At 43.5% G+C, this 23,839-nt stretch overlaps 1 protein-coding gene and 1 long non-coding RNA gene across 2 annotated transcripts; one reads left to right on the top strand and one right to left on the bottom strand.

Moving 5' to 3' along the window:
* Positions 1-2,414: 2,414 nt before the first annotated feature.
* Positions 2,415-22,126, bottom strand: GINM1 (glycosylated integral membrane protein 1). Its single transcript, XM_061988968.1, has 8 exons — positions 21,964-22,126; positions 13,331-13,390; positions 13,057-13,153; positions 10,154-10,305; positions 7,612-7,768; positions 6,723-6,853; positions 5,079-5,242; positions 2,415-3,329 (listed from the first exon to the last, which is right to left on the bottom strand). Exons 1-8 carry the CDS (start codon positions 22,057-22,059, stop codon positions 3,221-3,223), a joined length of 966 nt encoding a protein of 321 aa, XP_061844952.1. The 5' UTR covers positions 22,060-22,126; the 3' UTR covers positions 2,415-3,220.
* LOC133624789 (uncharacterized) lies at positions 10,396-14,749 on the top strand. Its single transcript, XR_009818096.1, has 3 exons — positions 10,396-11,792; positions 11,885-11,959; positions 14,309-14,749. It is a non-coding gene; the product is annotated as an uncharacterized LOC133624789 (long non-coding RNA).
* Positions 22,127-23,839: the final 1,713 nt, after the last annotated feature.

Raw genomic sequence — 23,839 nt, 5'->3', positions numbered from 1 at the left:
GAAGAGAAAGGATGCAGTATTTTGAACAAGTGGGTTCTCTTAGTACTTATTTTGTCTGTTTGTATGTTAGGATGAGTGTATAGCAGTCAGCTGTGTCACAGGAGGAGATTTCTCCTCATAAATGAATTCATCACAAGCAAGCCAAAATATTCCATCTGTCTCCTGAAAAAAAAAAAGGGAAAGTAGGCAAGCTGCAGCCCTTGGAAGCAATTTGGTAAGGGGCCACTGAGACAGGAAGCATGAGGTATTTTGAGAACTTTTGAAGTAAACCTCATTTTAAAAGCAGTAGTTTAGTTCTACAGCTCAACCAGGCCTCTTCCCTCCAAACGAACACCTGTGTAATGGCTTGGTGGAGGGGAAAAAAGCAGTAGATGCTGAATTTGTAGCTCAGAGGTTCATTTTTGGTTTGGAACACAGAACCTGATGATAGCAACCCCCTCCCATGTAGCCAGCACTGCTGAACTCCCTGTGTCTAAAAGGCAGAGACAGAAGGCAGAGACCTGAGGGTGAGACAGAAGGGCTGCAGCGAGGGCCATGGAGGTGAGAAATGTTGCCTTTCCTAAAAACCTCCTACCATCCTAGAGCAGGAGGCTTTGGGTAGGTTTTGTTGGGTGGGGTTTTTTTTTTTAGTGTGTGTGACTGCCTCCCCACCCCCTTCCTTTTCTTTCTGTGTCCTCATCAGCTTGTGTCGTGGGAAAACACAACCTCCCCTCACTGGACTGCGGGACAGTTGCCCTTTCCTAACTGTGTTAGTTGTGCCAAGGAGTTTTTTGAAGTGGTTTACAGAATGGTTCAGTGGTCCTAGCTCCAAGTAGTGCTCCTCTGAAAGGTATGAGACTCGAGACTGGGGAAAACCACATGCACGCTAAAGCAGAGCTGGAGTGCTGTAACTTTTTAGGAGCGAACGGCTCCAGCTCCATAGCAGAGCAATGTTGACTGCAACATACTGCCTTCAAGACTTGCACTTTAAAAGAAAAAAAACAACTAATTTAGTTAATCTGATGGTCATATTTCTTTCCTTGAGCTTTGTAACTTTGTAGAACACAATACAGAAGAGGATTACTTAGCTCGTGGATGTCGGCCAAGCTGGGAAGCAGCACAGGTTTAACCATTTGTTTGTGTTGCAGCTGTGCAGAACAGTTAAGTCTCCCTGTTGCAGTGCAGGTGTCTGGTTTTCAGTTTCCTAACTAGGGATGCAAAGAGTACGTGCCAACAGCTGCTGCATTTCCATCTCTGCTGCACTTCACACTGTGCTTGTGCAGTCAGCAAGAACTAGTGTGGTTTGTGTCCAGCTCACTCTGGTTTAGGGTTGTGGCTTTTTTCTTAAGAAATTAAACTTCAGCCTTCTATAGGAGGAGCCTGGGCTACATTCGTAAAATGTAAAGAGCATTAATTTACACATTCAGAGGAGTTTGTCTTCAACTGTCTGAAGACTTGCACTGGTCTGTGCAGTCACTGTTCCTGTGCCAGAGCCTTAGCAGTTTTCCCAAGGAGCCATGGATGATGACAACCCCTCTGTCATGTGTTCTTTCAGTAAACTACATCCTTTATTCAGATGCCTCTGTGGCTCTCGCACCACCTCTGCCTTACAGGTCTGTGTTATCATGATGGCAACTCTTTTATGTGGTGCTGGAAGGCACTGCCTGGGGCTCCAGGGCTGTTGGTCATCACCCCTTGTTCCAGCTGCATGGCGCAGCTGCCCTGCCCAAGGGTTTCTCAGCTCTACAACCCACCCCAAGCACAATGCCCTCTGTGACACATCCCCACCTCTGCCATCCTCACTCAGATGGGCAGCTGGCAGACACCTAGGATCCTGCACTCTAATTATGTGGAGCCTGAGGAAGTGAATTCAAAGTACAAACCCACAAGCTGCTAGAACAAAGACATTTTTTTGAATTGAAAAAGGGAAGTGTGAGCAGAGTCTGTGTTACCATGGGCTGACACCATGCTGTAGGGCTGCCTGGTGGGATGGGGGCTTTTTGGTTGGGTTTTTTTTGCAAGGCAAGTCAGTGTTAGAAATGTTTCTCCTGCCACTGCAGTGCTGAGGGTTTAGTGAGACAACTTGAGTTGTTCCTGTTACAGCCCAGCTGTAAGGACAAGTATCTGACTGACTTAGAGATCTCATTACACTTCTTTCCTTAACGGGGGAGATGTGAGTGCGTGACAGGAGGTAATCCTGGCTTCTCTCCCTTGCTATAACAAGCTGAACATGGATAATTCTGATGCCAGCTGTGTTCAGTATACTGCCAGATTGTTACGGTTCTCCTTTTTCCCATAGTCATCCTTCTGACAAACCATTTTTGTTAATGAGAACAATGGAGAGCTAATAAGCCAACTGGTACCTTGCGCCCAACACGTTTGGCAGACTGCTGCTTTCTGTAACCCCACACAGATGCACACACGTGAACAAAGTCTAAGAAACAATTTACATGTTTATTTGAAAAACATTAACAGTACAAATTGGCTTGGGCAGACTGGCCCTGCTTGGCAAGAGTGAGCCAGTACTTGTGGAGAATTGTGTAGCATTTTCTCTTCCTCTTTGAGACTTCACATAGTACTGCTGTCACAGGTACAAAAAGCACATTGCTTACACGTGCTGACAACTTTTATGAATGGAAGGGGCCAGAATAAAGTGCTTGAAATATAAATCTGCCTTTGAAATTTTTGCTTTGCATATATAAAATGGCAAATTATTTGAGTTACACAAATGTTTGGTAGTGATATTTTCCTTGCAAGGCACACTCAGCCCTAAGAGACCTGAAACTCAGTTGAGCAGCTTTGTTGAGGCTTGCAGGCACAGCTGATGTTAGCAATACTCCTTCGTTCTTTCCTGAAGAAATGCTCTCTCTCGAGACTTCAGGACACCCTGAACTTCATCGTCTCCCTGTTCAGGATAGCTGACCTGGTTTAGCTATGGGCGTGAAGGCAGCCAGCGTCCTTTCTGAGGTGTGGAAAAGTGACTTCACAGAAGTTAAAACCAATGGTATAGCCCTCAGGGTGGAAAGCTCTTTTATTTTGAAGCTTCTGAAAAGGCTGCATGTTTACAGAGAGGCACAGGGAAGTCAGCTTTGGGCCTCGGCCTGAATGTCCCTTTGCCAATTAATCAACTGACTTAGTTTTCTTAGTAGGAAACAAACAAGGTATTAAGATCAAGTGCCAAATTTCAGGTCAACTAAAATTTTGTTTTTAAAACAACAGTAACTCCAAAGTAAACACAGTATTAGGTACATGCTTTCTCATCTAAATTATTTTTCCTGTCTGGAAGATCTGAAGACAAGCTGATGGTAATCACGGGTACAAAGCTGACTTGATCCAGGAGGAGGATGCTTCTGAAAGGTAAGGTTACCTGGTGTTAGAAAACAAGCTAGACAACGACTCCATCTTCTAAAAACTAAACTCCCCAGACTTGGTTTAAATCAGTGCATCAAGTAGGTATTACCCTCATAATACCTCTTTTATGAAGCCAGAATAAAACTTGATGGAAAAGTGGTTCCAAAACATGCCAGCTGGGGTTTCAGAGCGGTCCCTTCACTCAGTTTCTACAGCTGAAATATCAGCAGCATCAGCTCTATATGCTCAGCTTCATAGTAGCTTAAAACTGTCTGCTGTCAGCACTTGCACCTAATTCTCTAAGATTAATTAAAGCCTTAGGCTCATCAGTGTGCTGTAGAATGGCATTAAAGACTTGGGACAAAGCCCTGACTTACCTCTGCAAATGTCATTCACCAAATGAGACTTTCTGCTCATTTTTACTGGTTTACAGTTACAAATGAAGCTTTTACCACTTTTCACAGGTAGCAACAAAATGACTGTGGTTTGGGAGGTTTATTTGGGTTTGTTGTTTGTGGGGTTTTTTTAAAGAGTGTGGAGGACCATCCTTCCTGTGTTAAATGCTCTAATAAGCCCTACACAAGCCCCATGTTCTCCAGTTGGAAGAGAATTTCCTGCAGGCTCATTCCTCTGCTCTGCACTGGCCTCTGCCAGGGACAGGCCATCAGTCTTTGCTCAACAGTTTCTTGGGATTAGATTTTCTTTTCCCCCTAGTTCTAAACTTCATTGTGTGAGGGTACAAAGTGTTTCTTCACTTTTTCTCCTCTAACTAGTTAGAAGAATTACTTCAATCTGACAGCAGGCTTGTTGAAGTGTTAGGAGGAAGCATGGTCGCTTTTGTCGCTACAGTGTCCAACATTCCTCAGTCTTTCAGCCCTCCATGTTTCTAGCTCTGTCAGAAGGACACTCGTATCCCTGCGTGGATACAAAAACTAACTGCACTCAGGGGCATTCAGAAGCACAGCCAGGCAGTTGCATTTGAAGACATCAGCTGTGCTTGTTGTAGCATATGCTTCATCACACACATCATCAATTGCTTCTCCTGAAAGAACCTAAGGTTCCTAAGGTCAGGTCTTCCAGAACTGACTTGGGTTGCCTTAAAATGTACATGAGTGCCCATTCCAACACTAAATCCAAACTGGTATCTTAGCTGCAGTTACTAATTCATCTTCCCACTCCTTCTTTTGAGAGATTTCTTTGAAAAATATTGGTGTTGCTGATAACACACCAACAGAGTGAATAAAGCCGTCTGCAAGCAATCAGCTTCCTTTATGACCTTTTGCCACCCATGCCACCACCAATCCCCGTGGCTTGTAAGCTGCTCCTTGGAGAATTCCCCTACAAATCTGCAAAGCCAAATTCAAGGCCTTTTGTAACTACTCTGATACTCTGACACAGTAGGAGTATGAAAAGGTTTGGCATTGTTGGAATTGTTTAGCTCTAGTTTCTACCCTCCTCCCTCGGAGCTATGGTGTCTCACAATGAAGTCCTTAGAAGACTTGATAAAAACTTGGCACTGTGACAGCCAAGCTAAAGACGTTTCCAGTGAAAGATTTTTCCCTTGTTCCTCTGAAATGCCCACATGTCAAAAGGTCACTTGCAATGGAAAGTTACCAGCAGCTTTTTCTCTGAATTGTTGCCTCCATCTTCCTACAGAATGGAGCTGCTTCTTGAAAGGATAGACTTTATTTAGTTAATTTTGTGCCTTCATCATAGGAAAAAAAACAAACAGAAAAAAAATTACTTACTTGTTTTCCCAGGAAGGGAAAATCACCTTTAAGACTTTGAGAATAAGAGCTGCTCCAACAACTCCAACTACAATGACTTCCATCAAACTAAAGAAGATGGGTAACGATCGAAACCAGAATCTGCACAACCCTTTTCTCAAGTCTTCCACCCACTGGCACATCACCTACAACCAAGCAGGTAAAAATAAAGCCAGGTTGCAAAACACAGCAAGTGCAGTTTTTGTAGGTACCGGTGAATCACGCGGTGCGGTGATAGTTTTACTTGTATTTAAGTACACTTGAACATACATAGAAGAAGGATGGAATTGACTGGAGGCTCAGACCTCTACAACGTTTGGAACAGGTGAAGGTTTTGTTCCCTGCCTGTCCTCCCAGAGCTCCTTGAAGGAGCCAGTTGGGAAAATAAAGGACTCCTGAAGAGAGAGCAGGTGAAGGGTGAGCTATGTGGCCTAGACGAAGAGAAGTTACGATACACTGGCGGTGTACAGCAGAGAAAGCGTTACTGACAGCCCAGGAGAGGGGCAGCACCTTCTCTAACCTAGCCTGAACTTTCAGCCTACTATTTTGGCTTCCTGCCTCAGCAGTTCAAAGTGTTTGTAACACTTTAAACCTACTTTCTTTCAACCCCAGAGGAGGCCATCCAGTCCATCCTTGCCTGATATGGAACTGAAGCTTCTCCAGCTGTGACCGTGTCTCTTACAGCGGGTGAGCCAACAGCCCATCTCCCAGAGGGGTAAGCACTCAGGCACAGTCAGAAAAAATGGATGTAATTTAAAGCAAAACAACCCTTGACATTGTTACCAATGCTTTGTTTTGCATCACAGAAATACTGCAACTCACTGTCAGGAAGTATCTGTGATATCAGATCATTCCAGGATTTGGAAACCCATTTCATTGCTACTGCAGTAAAAAAACCCAACAAATTCTCACTGCTACGGGACCATTTAGGAAGGGGTGGGGTTTGTTTAGGTTTCCTAGAGTATGTCTGTAAAAGTCTGTTGTTCTCAGTGGTTGGCTGGGAGGAGTTCTTACATTTCTGTGGAAGTCAGTTACTGTCAGATAGGGAGTAGAAAATCCTCGTATTTAAAAATCATGAAGCAGCAAAACAGTATTCTGAGAAGTCAATACTAGGAATGGCAATTCTCTCCTCCAGAAATGAGTTGGGATAGATGTTGCACTGCTTTTTCTTTTTTAAATCAAATAAAGAGTCAAGGACAATTACTGTTCACAAATACATAAAGGACAGGTGTCAGGAGGATGGAGCCAGGCTCTTCTCAGTGATGTCCAATGATAGGACAAGGGGCAATGGGTATAAGCTGGAACACGTGAAGTTCCGAAGAACCACGAGGAAGAATTTCTTCACTGTGAGTGTGATAGAGCATTGGCACAGGCTGCCCAGATGGGCTGTGGAGTCTCCTTCTCTGACATTCAAAACCCACCTGGACAAGTTCCTGTGTGACCTACTCTAGGTGGTCCAGCTTTACCTGCAGCATGTTACTACAACTTCTCTTCCCAGAAATGCCACCATTGATGAAATGTATGCATTTCATCTCTGGGGAAAGGGGGAAGAAAGGGGCTTCTCCTTTTTATTCAAGCCTTTAAAGGTATATGCTAATACTGAATACAAACAAACAGCAAATCTACCTTGTAAGAAGATGGAGGCTCTACCCTAAGTGGGGTCTCTGGTAACTTGCCAGGTAATGTCTCCTCATCTACTGTAGTTTCCACTTGCCGGATGAGGTACTGACTGGTAGTTTGCAGTGGATCTTGAATATCTGAAGAAGAAAAGCTAGATTTAGTGGGGAGTTGGTTTTTATTTGACTCTCAATTCAGGAAAACAAAGACATGCCACGTTTCTATACTTATGGTACAGTTCTCACACATTTATAGCAAGAATACAGAAGTCTGACCTCTTTCCTTACTTGATAAGAAGCAGAAACTGAGTTACAATGCAGCCTTTAACTGTGCCCTCAACTATACATTTCAGCTGTTACTGGATTAAAAGGTGATGAACTAGATCAAAATAGTCATCTCCTATGACATCTCTGGGAGTTTTTGATTAAACAAAACTGAAATAAGATTAAGGCATCAAATAACTTCTCCTGCTTTTAAGTTATTCAAGCTTAATAACATAAAACTATTCTCTGGTTTGGAAGTGACCCAGACAGGTATTTCCTTTCCAATTTTCACTTTCACTCTCAGGAAAAAGAGGGAGCTTTAGAGAAACTTCCATGACAGGACTGAGAGAGAATTCTGTGAGATGTCTGGGTTGCAGGCTGACAAGTACCAAGTGCTTCAAAACAGAACAGATTTGAAAACAAACACACACAATACCTAGAATGAGAAGAGCTGACTTTAGGTATTTAAAAAACCACCAAAACCCACAAACAAAAAACAAGCCACATAAAATACTTCCCTGTTAATGAAGAAAACTCTTTCACAATGTAAAACATGGGAATAATAATTGTCTTTCACCCTTGTAAAGCAACACATCAACTACCACCAGAAGTATTGTGTAACAGCTGAAAGATACCTTTTCCTGAGAGGTTAGGAAGTGTAAATAGTATGTCGTTGTCCCTTGGGATGGAGTACAACATGCTCTCTTTCAAAGGGACAGTGTAGTTTGAATGTCTAAGTACTCTCAGGTCCTTTACCAAAATATCTATTTCTGTTACTTCTTCCTGCTGAACCTACAAGAGATGCAAACATGTTGAGATTAATTACCATTAAGGTGTAGACATAGGGATGTTACAACATGAGTTAGTATTCTTTGGTTTTACTTAGCACACTTCTCTAGACTATACCACATGAGAAAACACACTAAACCGCCTGAGTGTGTCTCTCCCTGCAAAAGCATGTGGTAGTCATTCTGTGGGTTTTTAACCAATTCTCACAGAGCTCATTATGATCCTCTTTCTCAGGGGCATTTTAGGGCACGGAAAACTCGAGTATGGAGTGAAAGAGCACTTGCAAGCACTGAAAGCATTGCTGAGACAAGACGGGCGCTTCTGCTTTTGCAGTAACACCACTGTTTTCCAACAGCCAAAAGCACAGTTTTCTTCTTCCTATTCTTCTTCCTATTCAAAAGCTCTTCTTCCTTCTTCCTATTCTATTCCTATGCTTCATTGCTTATGTAGAGCTCATTCAGTTTAACTCCTACTAACATCAATAACTGTATTGTGAGGCCAAGACCTGACATATCCACAGTGCTGGTGACTGTAATTATAACTGCTACACAGAAATACAGCTAAAAAAGAGGAATGCAGCATGTGATGTAGCTTCACTCATGTTTTCAGAGCCATAGGCCAACTACTGGTGTCCTTGGGCTTTGAACACGCACCAAACAATGTGGCTTAAAGAACAAAAAAAACAGCATTAGCATTCTGGTTGCTCTTACTATGTCCCTGTGAAAGTCTACTTTGAAATATGAAATAGAGCAACACTACTGTGTAACAACTGAATCAAGCCAGGATATATTGATGTCATAATAGTGGGATAAACACCTCGTTAGAAAAGCTTCAAACCTTTCAGTGGGAGTTTTCATTAACACAGTAAAACTTTGACGTGATGCAGATCCCTGTAAAAAAAACAAGTCCAGCCACTAACCTAAGCCAAGCCCCCCACTCAGTCGTGTCCCTCAGCACCTCATCTACACGGCTTTTCATTATCTCCAGGGATGGTGACTCCACCACCTCCCTGGGCAGCCTGTGCCAGTGTCTAACAACCCTCTCAGTGAAAAAGTATTTCCTAATCTCCAGCCTAAACCTCTCCTGGCACAATGTGAGGCCATTTCCTCTTGTCCTATTACTTGGGAAAAGAGACCAACCCCCACCTCACTACAACCTCCTTTCAGGTGTTTGTAGAGAGTGATCATGTCTCCCTTCAGCCTTCTCTTCTCCAGGCTAAACATCCCTCACTCTCTCAGCCACTCCTCATAAGACTTGTGCTCCAGACCCTTCACCAGCTTCATTGCCTGTCTCTGGACACACTTCAGCACCTCAACAACTTTCTTGTGGTGAAGGGCACAAAACTGAACACAGTATTCAAAGTGCAGCCTCAATAGCACAGAGTACGGGGGGACAATCACTACCCTGGTCCTGCTGGCCACACTATTTCTGATACAGGCCAGGATGCCATTTGCCTTCCTGGCCCCCTGGGCGCACTGCTGGCTCATGTTCAGCTGGCTGTTGATCAACACCCCCAGCTCATTTTGCTCCAGATGGCTTTCCAGCCACTCTGCCCCAAGCCTGTAGCACTGCATGGGGTTGTAGTGGCCCAAGTGCAGGATTCGGCACTTGGCCTTGTTAAACCTCAATATAATGGCCTCAGCCCTTTGCTCCAGCCTGTCCAGGTCCCTCCGAAGAGCCTTCCTGCAGGTCTATGCACCCACCTAGCTTAGTTCAATCTCAGCTAGAACTGTAACCCCTCGTATTCACTGGTATTTCTAATACAGATAGAATCTGGGAGGCTTTTTTCTACTCATTTCAAAATCCATACGAATTATCAAGATTTTTATTAAAATTAATTATCTGACATGCAAAACACTGTAAGGCCACGCTCTCTGGTGAGTGAGCTTTCACAGCAAGCCCACCTGCCACAAGAGTTTGCTGCTGCAAGCTGTTTCACATACTACATGCTTGAAATGCTTTTAGCTTGGAGTAAACAACAGGGAAAACCTCAGGACTCAGAAAGAGCCCATGGCCCTTTATTTTGTACATTATTTTGTAAATGAAGTCTTGCCTTTGAGTCTAACTTTGCTTGCATAAATGCAGGCACTGGAAGAGCATGTGACAGAATTAATGATGTTCTAACAAGGTTAACAGAAAGTCATCCAACACTTAATTAAAATAAGAACAGAGGCATTAAAACTTGAAGACCATTCACAAAACATGTTTGCTACTATACAGGCACCTTAGGCTGGTATTACACCTCTCAGTACTGTGCTGTCTAGCATTAGATTGTATACTTTGTGCCCTAACCACCAGCTAGACACACATAAACCTTTCAATCCTTGGTAACTACTTGCCTCTCCTAAATGAAGAACAAGCAAAGTGTTGGGTTTGGGTTTTTTTTACCTGTTTTCCATCAATTTCTGTCACTTCTTCCTGAACAACAATCAGCTGCAAATCAGATCCGGATGCCAAAGGCCACTCGTGAACCATAATGCGAACACTGACAATTCCCAGGCGCTGCTCATCTGGTAAGTTACCCAAGTTTCCATCCTCCACTGTTAACACACAATGTCAGAGTTTTCAGAGAAACCACCCCAACCAGAAAGCAGTGTGCAACCATGGGGCAAACAATTGCGACTCTGAGACAGATGCCTTTGCACATGTGGTACCTGAATGTAAAAGTCATTACAACTACAGAGGACCACTGGCATCAAACCAGAGGTGCCTGAACAGTTGCAGAGAAGTATGTATTATGCTGATGTCTTTAACACTTCCAGTCACTGCTGATGTTAGTGGTAGCAATCTGGGAAACAGGTAAAACACATGCCATTATATTTTACCAGTATATCACCGAATAACACTTGGAGCAGGTCTGGTACAATGGCAGCCAAGAGCAGCGCTGTGCAGTCTGAGAGCCTGCAAACAATGTTGCATCCCTGCTCTTCAAGTTTACATTTAGGCCCTCTTAAGCAGTACTTTTTGGCTTCCCTGTTGCTGTTGTCCAAAGGAATTTATAAGAGTAATGCCACAGCCCAGCCAGCTACCTGTGTAAACATCTTTATTTGCACAACATTCCCCTCCCTCTCAACACGCTCTTTTCCAGTCACACTACATATACCACTCAAGATGAATGTCAGTTCCCTCATAGATGTTCCCTCTGCTACATTTTCCTATGTGATGGGTGATACTTCAAATTTGCTTCCGACCCGAAAGCTTTCAGCTATTTCAACACTCTTAATATCCCACAAGTACACAGAGAACTGCCTTTCTACTCTGGCTGTTTCTGCATAGCCTCAGTGTCCTTCTCCCAGCTGCCATGCCTCTATGACAGGCGAGGGCACGCTAACACTGAAGTGCTGTGGGAGTGGGCGAGTGGAAGTGGCAGAACTCTCCAGCATGCAGACAGCAACGGACATGAGCTGAGACTGAACCAGCCACTACTGCTGTGTGTCATTAGCAGTGCTGAGCCCAAGAGGCAAAATGGAGAAGAAGCTTGGACTGGTATCTCCCAGTTAAACAGTAACAACTCAGTGGATTCATTACCTTCATGCTATAGTCCCATTCCTCATAAAACTATTTTGCTTATTTTAAAGATAGAAAAATACTTTGTGGCATCATTTAGCAATGCCTTCCATTGCAAAAATACGTGGCAGAAGGAAAGAAGTTAAGAGAGCAGGCAAAAGATTCTCTGTAGGTGTAAGCCAGAGCACTAACCTGGTTGCTGAATGTGTTCTGACTTAACTTACAGTGGCAAGCATACGTTAAAGGGTCAAAGCCTCTAAGATGCCAAGAAGCTGAAACTCCCTGTGGTCCCAACCTGTCATGTGCCAGGCTGTTCAATCCCCACTGCCTCCAACAGGAGTGAAAGACACTCTTCCAATGTGGGAACTTCAAGTGGGGTACAGGTGCTAGGAAGGATCTGACAACAGTGTCAAGACAGTACCCTTCAGGAGACTTGGTCCCTGGTACTCCAGATCATGACTATTTGGCTCAAGTTTGGTTTTTACGTACATTCAGGAGTATTTTTCCCATCTGCTAACAGGTAAGAAGTGTCTCCATATTCCTTCAGCATTTTACAAACAACTGAATCTACTGAGGATTTAGTAAGTATGTAGTATAAACATTACTTTACAGGTAACAGAGAGAGGTACTGTGCTGAGGACTTGGATCCAAACACAGAGATAAGACTTCCAGGTTCCTAGATCCCAGGTCAGTATTTTTCTCCCTGTTTCAGATTGACATTCATAGTAGTCACTGTAACCTATTAATAGGAACTTAACAGGAACTACAGTAGACTACTCAGTATCTTTCAGAGTTAGTCAATAAAATCACACCTGTTCTGGAATCAGTTATCCTGCAGGTAAATGTAATTTTGCCATGGTTTTTTTTCTACCTTAGGATAGACAAAATAGAAGCAATAGGAATATAACTGTCCTAGAAAAAGATGAATTACTGCTCTTCCTCTCCAGAAAAGAAATAATGTCAAATTAATAATTGATCAGTCTTGGGAAGGAAGTGTTCAAGAAACAAGGTCATGGCTCAGAGAAGTTATTTAGAAGCAGCATCAGTAGTCTCTTAAGTAAACATCTGATTGTAAGGAGAGGGTGACCTCAGAAACCAAGCTTAGAGACCAACTGCACCTGATCCATCAAGAGCTCATTCTGAATACAGCAGAAGCCTAAAGCAAATGTGCATAATGGCCCTTGTTTAATTAATTATATAGCATGCTTTATGTATCTCAAAAAAAACCACAGGACTTTTCCAATCTTTCACAGAGCATGTAGCATTGAATCAGTGGAAAAAGCAACAGTTTCAAGATAATTCAAAGTCACCGACAGTGCAGTATTTGTGCTATAATGTCCTATCCTGTAGAAATGTGTTTGTCCAATAGAGGCAGAAAGGAGATAATCAGAACATCTTCTCAACAATAACTCATACTTTAGTTACTGAATCTCCTTTTGGATATGTGCCAACCAACCTAAGGACACAGCCATTAGCAGGGTGGAGTTGCATCCTTCTGTTTACATTGTCTAGCTTGTAGTGCAAAACATTCTTTTGAAAAGATAGGCAGAGTCTGGATTTCAGATCAGAACATTTGCATGTGTGCATGTAAATATGACTTGAGAACAGCCTCAGTACGATTTTGTTTTCCCACCCATTTTACTATCCTACCCTGGGAAATTATTTGCTTCTACAATGCTCAGGTTTACAGGGTATGAGAACATGCAGTCATTGTAAGCTTTGGTTACTAGATTACAGGAAAGTCAAATACCCCAGGGGGAAAAAAAAAGAGCAAGAATACTCACATATTACTGTTTGACATTTTATGTGGGCCACCCCGCTTTTCATAGGAAAATCATTTAGATATACCTGCCCATTCACATAGGTGATATTAAAAAAAACCTGAAAGAGAGACAGACAGGATGAGCATATTGTTCCTGGCCCCGTGTTGCAGTTCTGCTCTCAGAGGAGCACATTTCGCACTAACCGACCTCAGACAAAACAATACATTTGCATCCAGATGCAGACTCTGTTTCACTGTATAATAATTCTCTGAATACACAGAAAAAACAGACAAACCTGTCCTTTGTGAAACTCTCCATTGGTATTCAACATCATAACGTCGACTCTGATCATTTCCTGAAAAACAACAGTGAGAAGAGATGTAAGTTTCTGAGGAAACACATAAGCCATGGCAGGGCACAGGCAACTTTCACACGCTGTCCTGACAGAATGACAACGTGCAGTCCCCAGAGCATGTTCCCAGGCTTTCTGTTCAGCAGACAGAAGAAAGAAGAATGTGCTTATTTGTTTCATTTAAGAGTTGGTTTGGGGTTTTCCCCCTCTTTTTACTAAAGAGAATTGATGGGAAAGAATGACAGCTGCATGCCCTTATATACTGTGTTTTTTTAAATAAAGATAAAATAATCAAGCTACATGCTCAGGAGAAGTTGTTTCATGTGGATATAATGGAAAAGAAATCTCTCATATTAGCTGAAAAATAATACACAATACAAGATAACAGACTCTCTGCAAATGCTTTTTAAGCACTCCACTTAAGTCTTCAAGGAGAAGCATAACTTAATACACATTAGCCTACACTAAAGAACACTCAGTTTTGTCAATGTCAGCAGTAATCCCGTTTCTTTAGTTTGACTATTATTCTCAGATTATACCCCAAGACACCTCCTAACACACAGATAGTGGAGATTTGCTTCTTTCAAAGAAACTCTTATTACTATAATTTATTGACTCACTCATTCTGTTCTCTCATTCCCACCTTGTAATTTCAGGGGCTGTTTTGCAGATGGGACCTTAAATCTCCCAGCTCCTTGCCCCTGACAAAACATACACATGAAAGCCAAATCTCTCTTGAACAGAGCCAAAAGTAATGATGGCCACACCGCTTTCCTGAGCCACCTCTTCAAAAATAATGTTAACGTCCCTATTTGCCTTTTCAGAGCTTAAATGATAGTAACCATGTTCATTTTTCATCAGGAAAACTTCTCCCTCAAATTGTTTAACAGATTACCAAAATCTTGTGTCATTACTTCCTAGGTTTTTCTGTTTTCTGGGAATTCAAAGTGCACAGAAGATGGATTTTCCAGGCAATCTTAATAGTCCTTCTGCTTTTAAGGCTCAAGTGAAATTTGAGTTCTTTTACACAGAAAGTATTTTGGAATCTTTTTTCAACATCTATAAAGTGACTCACTGAGATTACAAGAAAAAGGAAATGACTGGTAGCATGTAACTGCTGAAAGAAAGGAAAATCCCCTCCTGCTTTTTTGTTTGTTTTAAATCAAATGCATTATTTGAAAATGAAGGGCATGGCCAATATAGAAACGCTCAACAATTGACCGTTAAAGGGACAAAGTGAGCTTTTTATTCATGATGATTTTCTTCAAAACAACTGTCAATTCTGTTGACGTAACATCCACAAGCACTGTCATGAATTCCAGTACATACTTAAAACTTGCACTTGAAGAACATATTGCATGTTTAAGAAATAAAAATATTTCAGTGAATCACTTTTGTGCTGTCAAAGTTGCAAAAAAGAGATCATAGTGTGCAGACAGTTTAACCACCTGCTGGCTCCGCCACAAAAAGAGAGAGTGTGGATCTCGCCTGCACATCATCCTTCCATCTCATTTATGCCAAATCAGTGAGACAATTTAGCTCATTAAATTGGCAGCAAAACGTTCTTTTTAGCCAGACTGTTTTGCTGTCAGTTGAACAAGCAAAAGAGATACAGGAATGCAGGCGGGAGGAGGGAGACAGGCTACTTGTTCTGATGGACGCAGGCTGTTGGATTTGCTCTGCTGCATGATCTGCCTGTCCTTGCAGCAGCTCCTTGGGAGATGCTCATCCTCACCATCATCTCAAGAGATGGTGGTGCGTCTCCCAAATGACACAGGTTCATAAAGCTACGCAACAACTTAGAGCAGTGCTTAATACTCTGATACAGCAGCTACATTATGACTCTTGCAACTTTTTGTTCACAAGCAAGAGAAAACTCGTATTCTTGCCATTCCTGTGACAGGTCTGTTCACATCCAGTTCCACCAAATCCTGCTGATAACTTCCCATATTCTGTACATCCATTCTCCTGAGTTGTCTTATGTTCTTGTTTTACGTCTTCACTAAGCAGCCTCATGAGACTTGATGCCAGTCTTGCTAAGAAACATTTCAAACAGATCTCAAACTTTGAATTATTCAAAGTTTTGAATTATTCTTGCTCCAAACATTCCTGAACTGATACAGAATCACCTCAAGGACTAGAGGAAAACCAACTTTTCCAGAGTCAGAATCAACTATTATCAACATCATTCCTGACAGACTTATTCTAGAAGCTCTGCAGTCATGTCCAAAAATGTCACAATCCCCTCAACTATTTACTCTAGTACTCAGCCACCTTTAACACTTTGCTAATGTCTCTCTTGAAGCTTCCTTGCTGCAATTTATGAACAGGTTGTTCATTACTCTTCCTGATACTTCCCCATGAAAAATAATAGCCCTCCAACTCAGTCTTCCTGATTTTATGCTAATACTCTCAGCTCATTTAATTTTTTCTTGGAGGCAAGTTCCTCGCTGCTCTTTCTGTGGCTTCCACTGGTCTTTCCTGCAGTGCTGCACCCAAAACTCAATGGGTCCTGCTGTAGCTTATCTTCCCAACCCTACACATCTCATACCAAAATCCACATGGGTGCAAGAACCACAAGATGCATGCCAAACACAATGAAAGGCTCTGCAGGAATGCTGGGGGAAAGAGGAAAGGACTATTGCAAGCAACTGAGAAGAGCAAAGTGCCATCCCAGCTGACCCACTTTCACCCACAATAGGGAACAGCTGATGCACAGCATTCCCCCTGTTAGCACAAACACAGGTAGCAGCCCCTTGATATCTGTTCATGAATAAGTGCACAAGAGCCACACACTGCTTATGCTTGCTAAACTAGGAGGGAAACAGACTTGGCAGGCCAACAGTTCTTGTGCCATGCTTTCATGACAAAATACCTGGCCTGACAACAAGCCATAGTTGTAAGAAAGTGCTCAAGTGGGTAATGCAAATACCCATCTTTCTAATCCTTGGGCTGAAGACTCACAGACTTATGAAATATCCTTTAATTTCAACAGAGAAAATACTTTTTTATGTTACCATAATAAAACCCGCTATTAAAAAAAATGGAGTATTTTAGAGTGCTTTATAGATATGCCTGTGGCTCTGTACTTCAGTACTAAGAAAAGTAAATAACCCTTCATCACCTATTTGGTGTATCAAAAGCACAGTAAGGCAACCCTGTAGCAACAAAGTCACTGGGAGCAGGATGTGGGTCCTCTGCAGTAATCACTGACCACAGTCAAATCCTGGAGAGGCCTTCAACTACAAGCATGCAACTTGTTTGTGTAACTTAACAATACACATTTTAGTGTTAAGAATATCATGAAACCTCACATAGATTTCTGACAGTTAATTGAAAAGGTCTTGAATTCATTGGAATATTTGAGAAGGCTGCACTTGGACAGTCAGAATCAAAGGCCCAGCAAGCAATTTGGGTCCCTAGGACCCAGGCTGTGCTTTCAGCTTACATTCAGCTTGCATTCCCTTCCTGTGATGATGAATGCCTTCTCACACAACTCCAATTGACACTAAAAACGGCCCTATCATTCTTAATGTACATCTCTCCAGTGTTTTCCTGTGATTTCTCATCCCTGTTTCAGTGCTCTATATTGGCTTTGCATGGCAAGGTTTTGGTAGCGGGGATGGGGCTACAGGGGTGGCTTCTGTGACAAGCTGCTAGAAGCTTGCCCCATGTCTGATAGAGCCAATGCCAGCTGGCTCCAAGACAGACCTTCTGCTGGCCAAGGCTGAGCCCATCAGGAACAGTGGTAGCCCCACTGTGGTAACACATTTGAGAAAAAAAAAAGTGGTTGTGCAACAGCATTGCATCTGGAAAGACGAGTGAGAATACGTGAGAGCAACAACTCTTCAGACACCAAGGTAGGTGAAGGAGGAAGGGGAAGAGGTGCCCAGGCACTGGAGCAGAGATCCCCCTGCAACCTGTGGTGCAGCCCATGGTGAGTCAGGCCCTGTCCCTGCAGCCGTGGAGGCCACTGTGGAGCAGAGATCCACCAGTAGCCCAGGGAGGACCCCATGCCAGAGTGAGTGGATGCCTGAAGGAGACTGAACTTTCGGGAGTAAAGTTAAGCCAGGGAAGAAGGGAGGGGTGTGAGGCAGGTGTTTTTAAAATTTGGTGTTATTTCTCATTATCCTGCTCTGATTTGATTTGATGTCTTCTTTTTCTCCAAGTCAAGTCTGTTTTGCCCGTGACAGTAATTCCTGAATGATTGCCCTGTCCTTATCTTGACCCATGAGCTTTTTGTTATATTTTTTCTCTCCCCTGTCCAGCTGTGGAAGGGGAGTGATAGAGTTGCTTTGGTTGGCATCCGGACAGCATCAGCCCACCAGCAGTCCTTGTGAAGAGGACAGCACTTGTAACACAAATCTATGTCACTCTATTCTGGGACAGCTAGGCAACAGCAGTAACATCGAGTGTGGCAACCTACATGATGGTGAACTACAGAAATTTTGGGAACTTGAATCAATAGAGATAAGCAGGTGCAAGTGACAATTGTCTAAGCCTTTCTCTTTCACCATGTGCTGCAACAGAACCCAGGAGTGTTAACTGGGGCAGTATAATCACAGTAGTGGCAGAGGAGCAAGATGGGGAAAAGATGACAAAGAATATCAAGCATTTGGCATAAGTTAAAAGGGAATATTCATTAATTTTTAAAGACTCCTCATACCAATGCCACAGAAATCTATAGAGAACAGTTCACTTAATCTTAGCCTTTTATGAAAAATGCCACACAAGACAAAGCCGTTGGGTCTAATCACACAGGAACTTCAAACAGATCTCGTGACAGAATTGCTAAACTTCTTCCACAGTCACTGGGTACCTGACAGGGTGCACCGTACAGTTTCTCCCAGTCCAGGGTAACTGTTAAGTCCTACATGACGATGTCAGTCACAGAAAGCCCTTCTCGATTCAGCTGCTAGCAGTCAGCCCACTTCAAGCACAGCTGTTCCCTATTGAGGCTGCCTGAACAAGGCTCTGTCTGCACTAGAAGATCTGTGGGAAGCGGAGCGGACAGCACTGGAACAGATGGCACAGTGCCTGGCAAGATGGCCAGCTGTACAGAGACCCAACAGACAGACAATCCCCCTGCAGTCATTACATAGGCACTACTGGGATATCCTGTTGGCAATAGGAAAATGCAAACGCCAATGAAGATTGACAAACAGATAAGAAATAGACAAAACTCCTAACTTGTTTCTAAATTTGAAAAGAGGTTATGGGGAAAAAAAAAAAACCAAGACAGTGTTTGAACAGACAAACAAAACTACCACCCAAACTCACACCATCTGCTTCCCGGCACTCCCATGGACAAATGGCTCCAAATGGCCTAGCTGTCTAGTTGCAATCCAGGGCTCTGCAATCTGTGCTTCTTTCTCGCAATTCTTTCATCAGGCTCAAACCACAGCAATGTTGTAGGATGAGTCTTAACTGCAGTTAGGCATAACTGAGTTAAGTAATAATCACAGTACAAGTCTGACCTTGTCAAGTTTGCAGGACCATAACTAGTCCCTAACATCTTACAAAGTTTTAGTCCAAAATCTTCTCCAGTAAGGTTTGGTGTTGTTAAACTGCATGACAATATCTAGGGTAAGATGAAGAAATCCAGTATTTGCCTAAGTAACCAAAGCTCAACTATCTTCTTAATACAAAAATCTAGCACGGTGGTTTTGCTTTCCTCTTCCGAACAAGCACACTTAGAACCCTTCATTGCTTTATGATGATTCTTAGTGTAATATTGCTTATCCTCTCCTTTGCCCTACAGATGTTGCCAGAATTAATTGTCCTCGCTTTCTCCCTATTAAAGTGATGCATAGCATCAATATTTTATCAGGAGTTCTAAAGGTGAATACTTAGCCTCACATCACCAGGACATGGTTGCATCATACTGCCTTAATGAAATATACATGGAAAGATGATGTCAGACCTTCCAGGCGTAAAGTTTAGAACATGGGCCAGGCTGTTAATAGAGGGACTGGCATCAAGCGATGAAAGAAACATTTCAGCATGGCACTATTGACAAGTTTCTTCTTTGATTACACCCACTGCATATGTACTCAAACGGCTGATGTAGTAAAGATTACTTCCTTCTGCTGTGAAATCATCCATCCACACACAGGCTTCCTGCAGCCACCAAATAATCCGAAGGCAATGTTTTTAGGCAACTGAACAAGAAAAAAAAAATGCCTGGTAGGCAAGTATGGCTTTTAGAAAGAACACTGCTAAACCTAAATTATCAAGAGACAAACAGAGAAAGCAAACAACACAGCATTAGCATTCAACCCAGAGTGCTCTTAGCCAGTTCCTATCAGCACATAAAAAACATACTGTAAAGCACAAAACCTAATTCCTGACCTCACACCAGAAAATCATGTTACTTTACTGTGAAGGTCAGTTGTATTATTGCATCATTCCTTGCCTTTAAAAAAAATCAAAACCAAACAAAACCAAAAACCTTTTGTCTAATATCAATCAATCTGAAACCCCGTTGGCTTATCCAAATTTCAGGAGACAAAATGAAAATCAAACCACACATGCTAATGTTTAAAAAAGAGTCCAGATTTCAAAACAGCTTATTTAAGAAATGACGAGTATTGCACAACAATGGAGGCGTTCACATTCCAGAGCTGAACAGAAGTGTTTCAGCCATACAAAACGTTGTCCCAACGTCTCAAGGTTTTTCCCTCAGTCATTTCGCTGTGCTTTCTGTTCATGCCCATCAACTCGGAGGTAAACTTCAAACCCACACACAAGGATTACAAAATGTGAAGCGGTCAGCAGCATGCTGCCAGAGGGCTCACAAAATTGTAGAGGGTACAACTGTGGTATCCAGTCAAAGAAAACCTGAACCACACGTATTGGATGGTGCCTGCTCCCAACCAGTTTGTAGTCCCAAGCCATTCTGAGGAAAGACTATGATTATTCTGACCTCACTGCTCACTGGCTTTTAGCTCACAGCTTCAGAAGCCAATCTGTCAGCGTGGCATTCCCACTCTGCCTATTCCTACTGCCTAGGCAGTTCCATTCCTACCAGGCCACCATCAGCCAGCTCACGCTCAAAACACACCAACTCTTCCGCTCATATCTATACTCCAAACTGGCTTTCACTGGACCACTCCCCACATCCCTGTGCTGTGCTCACTCAGATCCAAAGACAGCAGGTGCAGATGTGCCTCCACATCTTGTGCAATTGCCAGCTGGGATAAACAACTTGAATGACACTAAGCAGAAGTTCTGCTGTGAAAGTGTGATAGTTTCCAGGCAGAGGTTTATTAGAGCATTAAGTCTATATTCCATTGTCACTTTGTACATCTCTTGGCAAATTCAAGCTAGCACTCCCTTTCTCAAAGGGATAAGCAAAGTACCTGAAGAATAAGCTCCCTCTGCTCTCTTTGGTGCACCTGACTTAGAGCACTTACACACTTTTATAGGAGTCTGAAGACATGGACCCCCATTTTGAAATTGGAGCTAAGCAGATCCCACTTAAAATATTCATACAGAAAAGCAGAAACCAGGAAGCAAGCCCAAGAATCCTGCTTTGCAACACAGGATATGCCACTGAAGGACCTCTGTCAGGCTTTCTTGGAAAGATTCTACTTACATTTTAAAAAAAACACCCAAAAACCTCCAGAGGAAAAAAAAAAGGCATAATAAATTTACTCACGTGACAGCCACTTCACATTGGCTAGACAAGTGAATACAAACCCAACACACCTCTTCCCTCTTTGCGATCTCACACTTTGGTGTTCACAATTGTAACAATCAGAGGATGTATTTAGTCACGATTCAAGTACAGACAGAAGTACTCTGTTCACTTCTGTAATTCTAGAGGCCAAAGCTCACTGGTGCCACAGCACATCTTTCTATTGCCACCAAGAAAATATCTTAAGTAATATCCAAAAAAATTCCTTCCTCTGTTTAAAAAGCCACCAAATTTACTCTGAAACTAATCTTACCAAGATACAGCATAGGTACTGGAGCAGAAAAACACACGGCATGATACCCTCTAATATATCAATACATCAAAATCCTTTTCTTGGTTCAAGTGTAGAAGCAAATGTGGACATAATGCACCGGGTACTTCTATAGCATTGAACCATCGAGATGTGGGTAGACAAGCACAAAAATACAACATAAATACATTTACATCGCATAGAAAAAACTATCCCCCCACTTCAACTTGTCAGATATTTGTTTCAGCACATCAAATCCTACATAAACGAATAAAATGTCACTACAGGGATGAGGCAACACACGCACGGTAACCGGGTGTCAGGCGCGTAATTGTGTCCTTTTGTACATTTTTGACCGAAACGCACTTGGGCAGCGGGTCAAGCGCTGCAAGCAGGGGCAATGCACCTCATGCTGCCAAGCGCTACAGCCGAGAACAAGAACCGCTCACGTCCCGGCTTCGCCCGCTTCCTCCCGCCGCGCCAGCGGCTCCGTCCGGCCCTGCCAGCCTGCGCCCGCGGCGGCCGCCCCAGCGGCCAGCAGACGGCCAGGCGGAGCGGCCGGCTCGCCCTTCTGGGACAGGGAGAGGGACAGGGCCCGACCCCACCGCGCCCCAGCCAGCACAGTACCTGGCCCAGCTGCAGCGGCGCGGCCGGGCCCAGCAGCGCGGCGGCCAGCGGCAGCAGCAGCGGCAGTAGCTCTCGCCGTCCCAGCGCCGCCTCCATCTTGCGAGCCGGGAATTAAAAAAGTGAAACATCAACAAGCGGCGGCGGCGGCGGCGGCTGGGGCGGGGCGGGAGGAAGTGAGGGCGGTGGCGCTGGCGGTGGCAGCGCGGGGCCGGGCCGCGCCGGGTCACGCCGCGCCGGGGAGCCCCTGGCCGTCTGCGCCAAGCCGGCTCCTTCACGCCCGCTCGCGGGGGACAGAGCGCTGCCCCAGGCTCTCGCACCAGCTTTTACTGTGGGCTACGCCGCTGAGGGCGAGCGGCGGCTTGGGAATGACTTGGGGATTTTTGGGAGGAGGGCAGAAGTGTTGCGGAATTTGTGTCCTCGGTGAGCGTTGCCGGGAACGGCGGCGGGGCTGCCCCCGCTCAGCCCTGCCCTACCCTGCCCTGGCCCGGCCCCGGCGGAGCATCCCCCGTTAGGCGTGCAGAGCAACGCCTGCACTCGTGCCTGCGGCCACAGATTACCGTTATCGTTAAGGAACGGCTACAGCCTTTGAGAGCACTTTACGTAATAAGACTGTTACCCATATCACTAACTAATAATTACTGCTATTTATGGCATAGCCCAAGTACATTCCTCAAACCGACCCGCTTCCTTCGCACCTGTAAGGCACCGGCTGTTGCCCACCTGCTCAGCGAGAAAGCGGCAAGGGTTATCTGGCCAGAGTAATCCTGGGCCGAGTTGAGTTCTGAGGACCACACATCGGGAAAGGTTTCTGGAAAGCAAAAGCTCTCCAGGGGAGAGCAGAGAGAGTAATCAGAAAGGAAAAAAAACCTCCACGAGTTTTAAAGAATTAAAGTTCTTCAGCCTAGAGATGAGAAAAGGGAGGGAAATGTAATAGCAAGTAGTCAAAACCACAGAAGTCTGAGGCAAAGAGACAGGAAACAACCTGGATCTTTGAGTCCTCAGTGGATAGGAAGATAAAAGCACTTTTATTTGCAACAAGAAATATTGCTGTCATCTGTTAGCAAAACACTTTCTAACTGTAAGGATGGCAAACATCCTGAGGAGGTTTCAATATGGGCAGGGCAATGAATTAGCTGTTGAAGCAATTCAACAATGAATTGCTGTTGAAGCAATCTGTAGCCTGACTTTATTTTGCTGTATGACTCCCACTTGGTTGACAGTGAACAAAAATCATGGAACCTCCAGAGTCTTATTATTTTATATTCATTTTGCATTCATGAGATGCTGGTATAAACATCTGGCACAAGAGGCAAGGCATTGGAAAACAAGGCCTAAGATATTCATATATTGTGAAGTATATTTCAGATGCATTACATGAAAACCTCAAATATTTCATCCCTCACCACATTTATTATCAGTAGTTTGTATTATTTTAGAGTTTAGAAAAATTAAACCTAGTGAACTGCTTTCTATGTAATCACTACAGTCAGTAACAGAAGAAGGGATAAGGACTCTGAAATCTTAATTTCCACCACCTCTCTTTACCATCACCTACTTTACCTAGTTTCTCTTATGCCTGTCCTTAAGATTTTTTAAAATCAGTTGTATGTGGTAAACTGAAATAAATAGGAGAAGAGTCTGTTCACTGTGTAGTCTCATGAGGCAGAAAACTACTACATAAGCCAGCTCCCCAACAAGATGTGTTGCTGAGTCTCGTAAGGGTAGCAACTACAAAAACGCAGTTCTTGTTGGTACTTGCAGTCATTTGCATGTGGGAAGAAGTTGAAACTACCTAAATTCCTAACTATGAGTTGCACTGTGGGTGTAAATCAGGACGGGGATTACCTCCCAACAGGACAGGTGAATGCTAAATGCA

The sequence above is a fragment of the Colius striatus genome, chromosome 2 (genome assembly GCF_028858725.1).
Source record: "Colius striatus isolate bColStr4 chromosome 2, bColStr4.1.hap1, whole genome shotgun sequence".
Classification (NCBI taxonomy): Eukaryota; Metazoa; Chordata; class Aves; order Coliiformes; family Coliidae; genus Colius; species Colius striatus.
The sequence above is the reverse complement of the archived record's forward strand: the minus strand, read 5'-3'. Positions and strand labels throughout refer to the sequence as shown.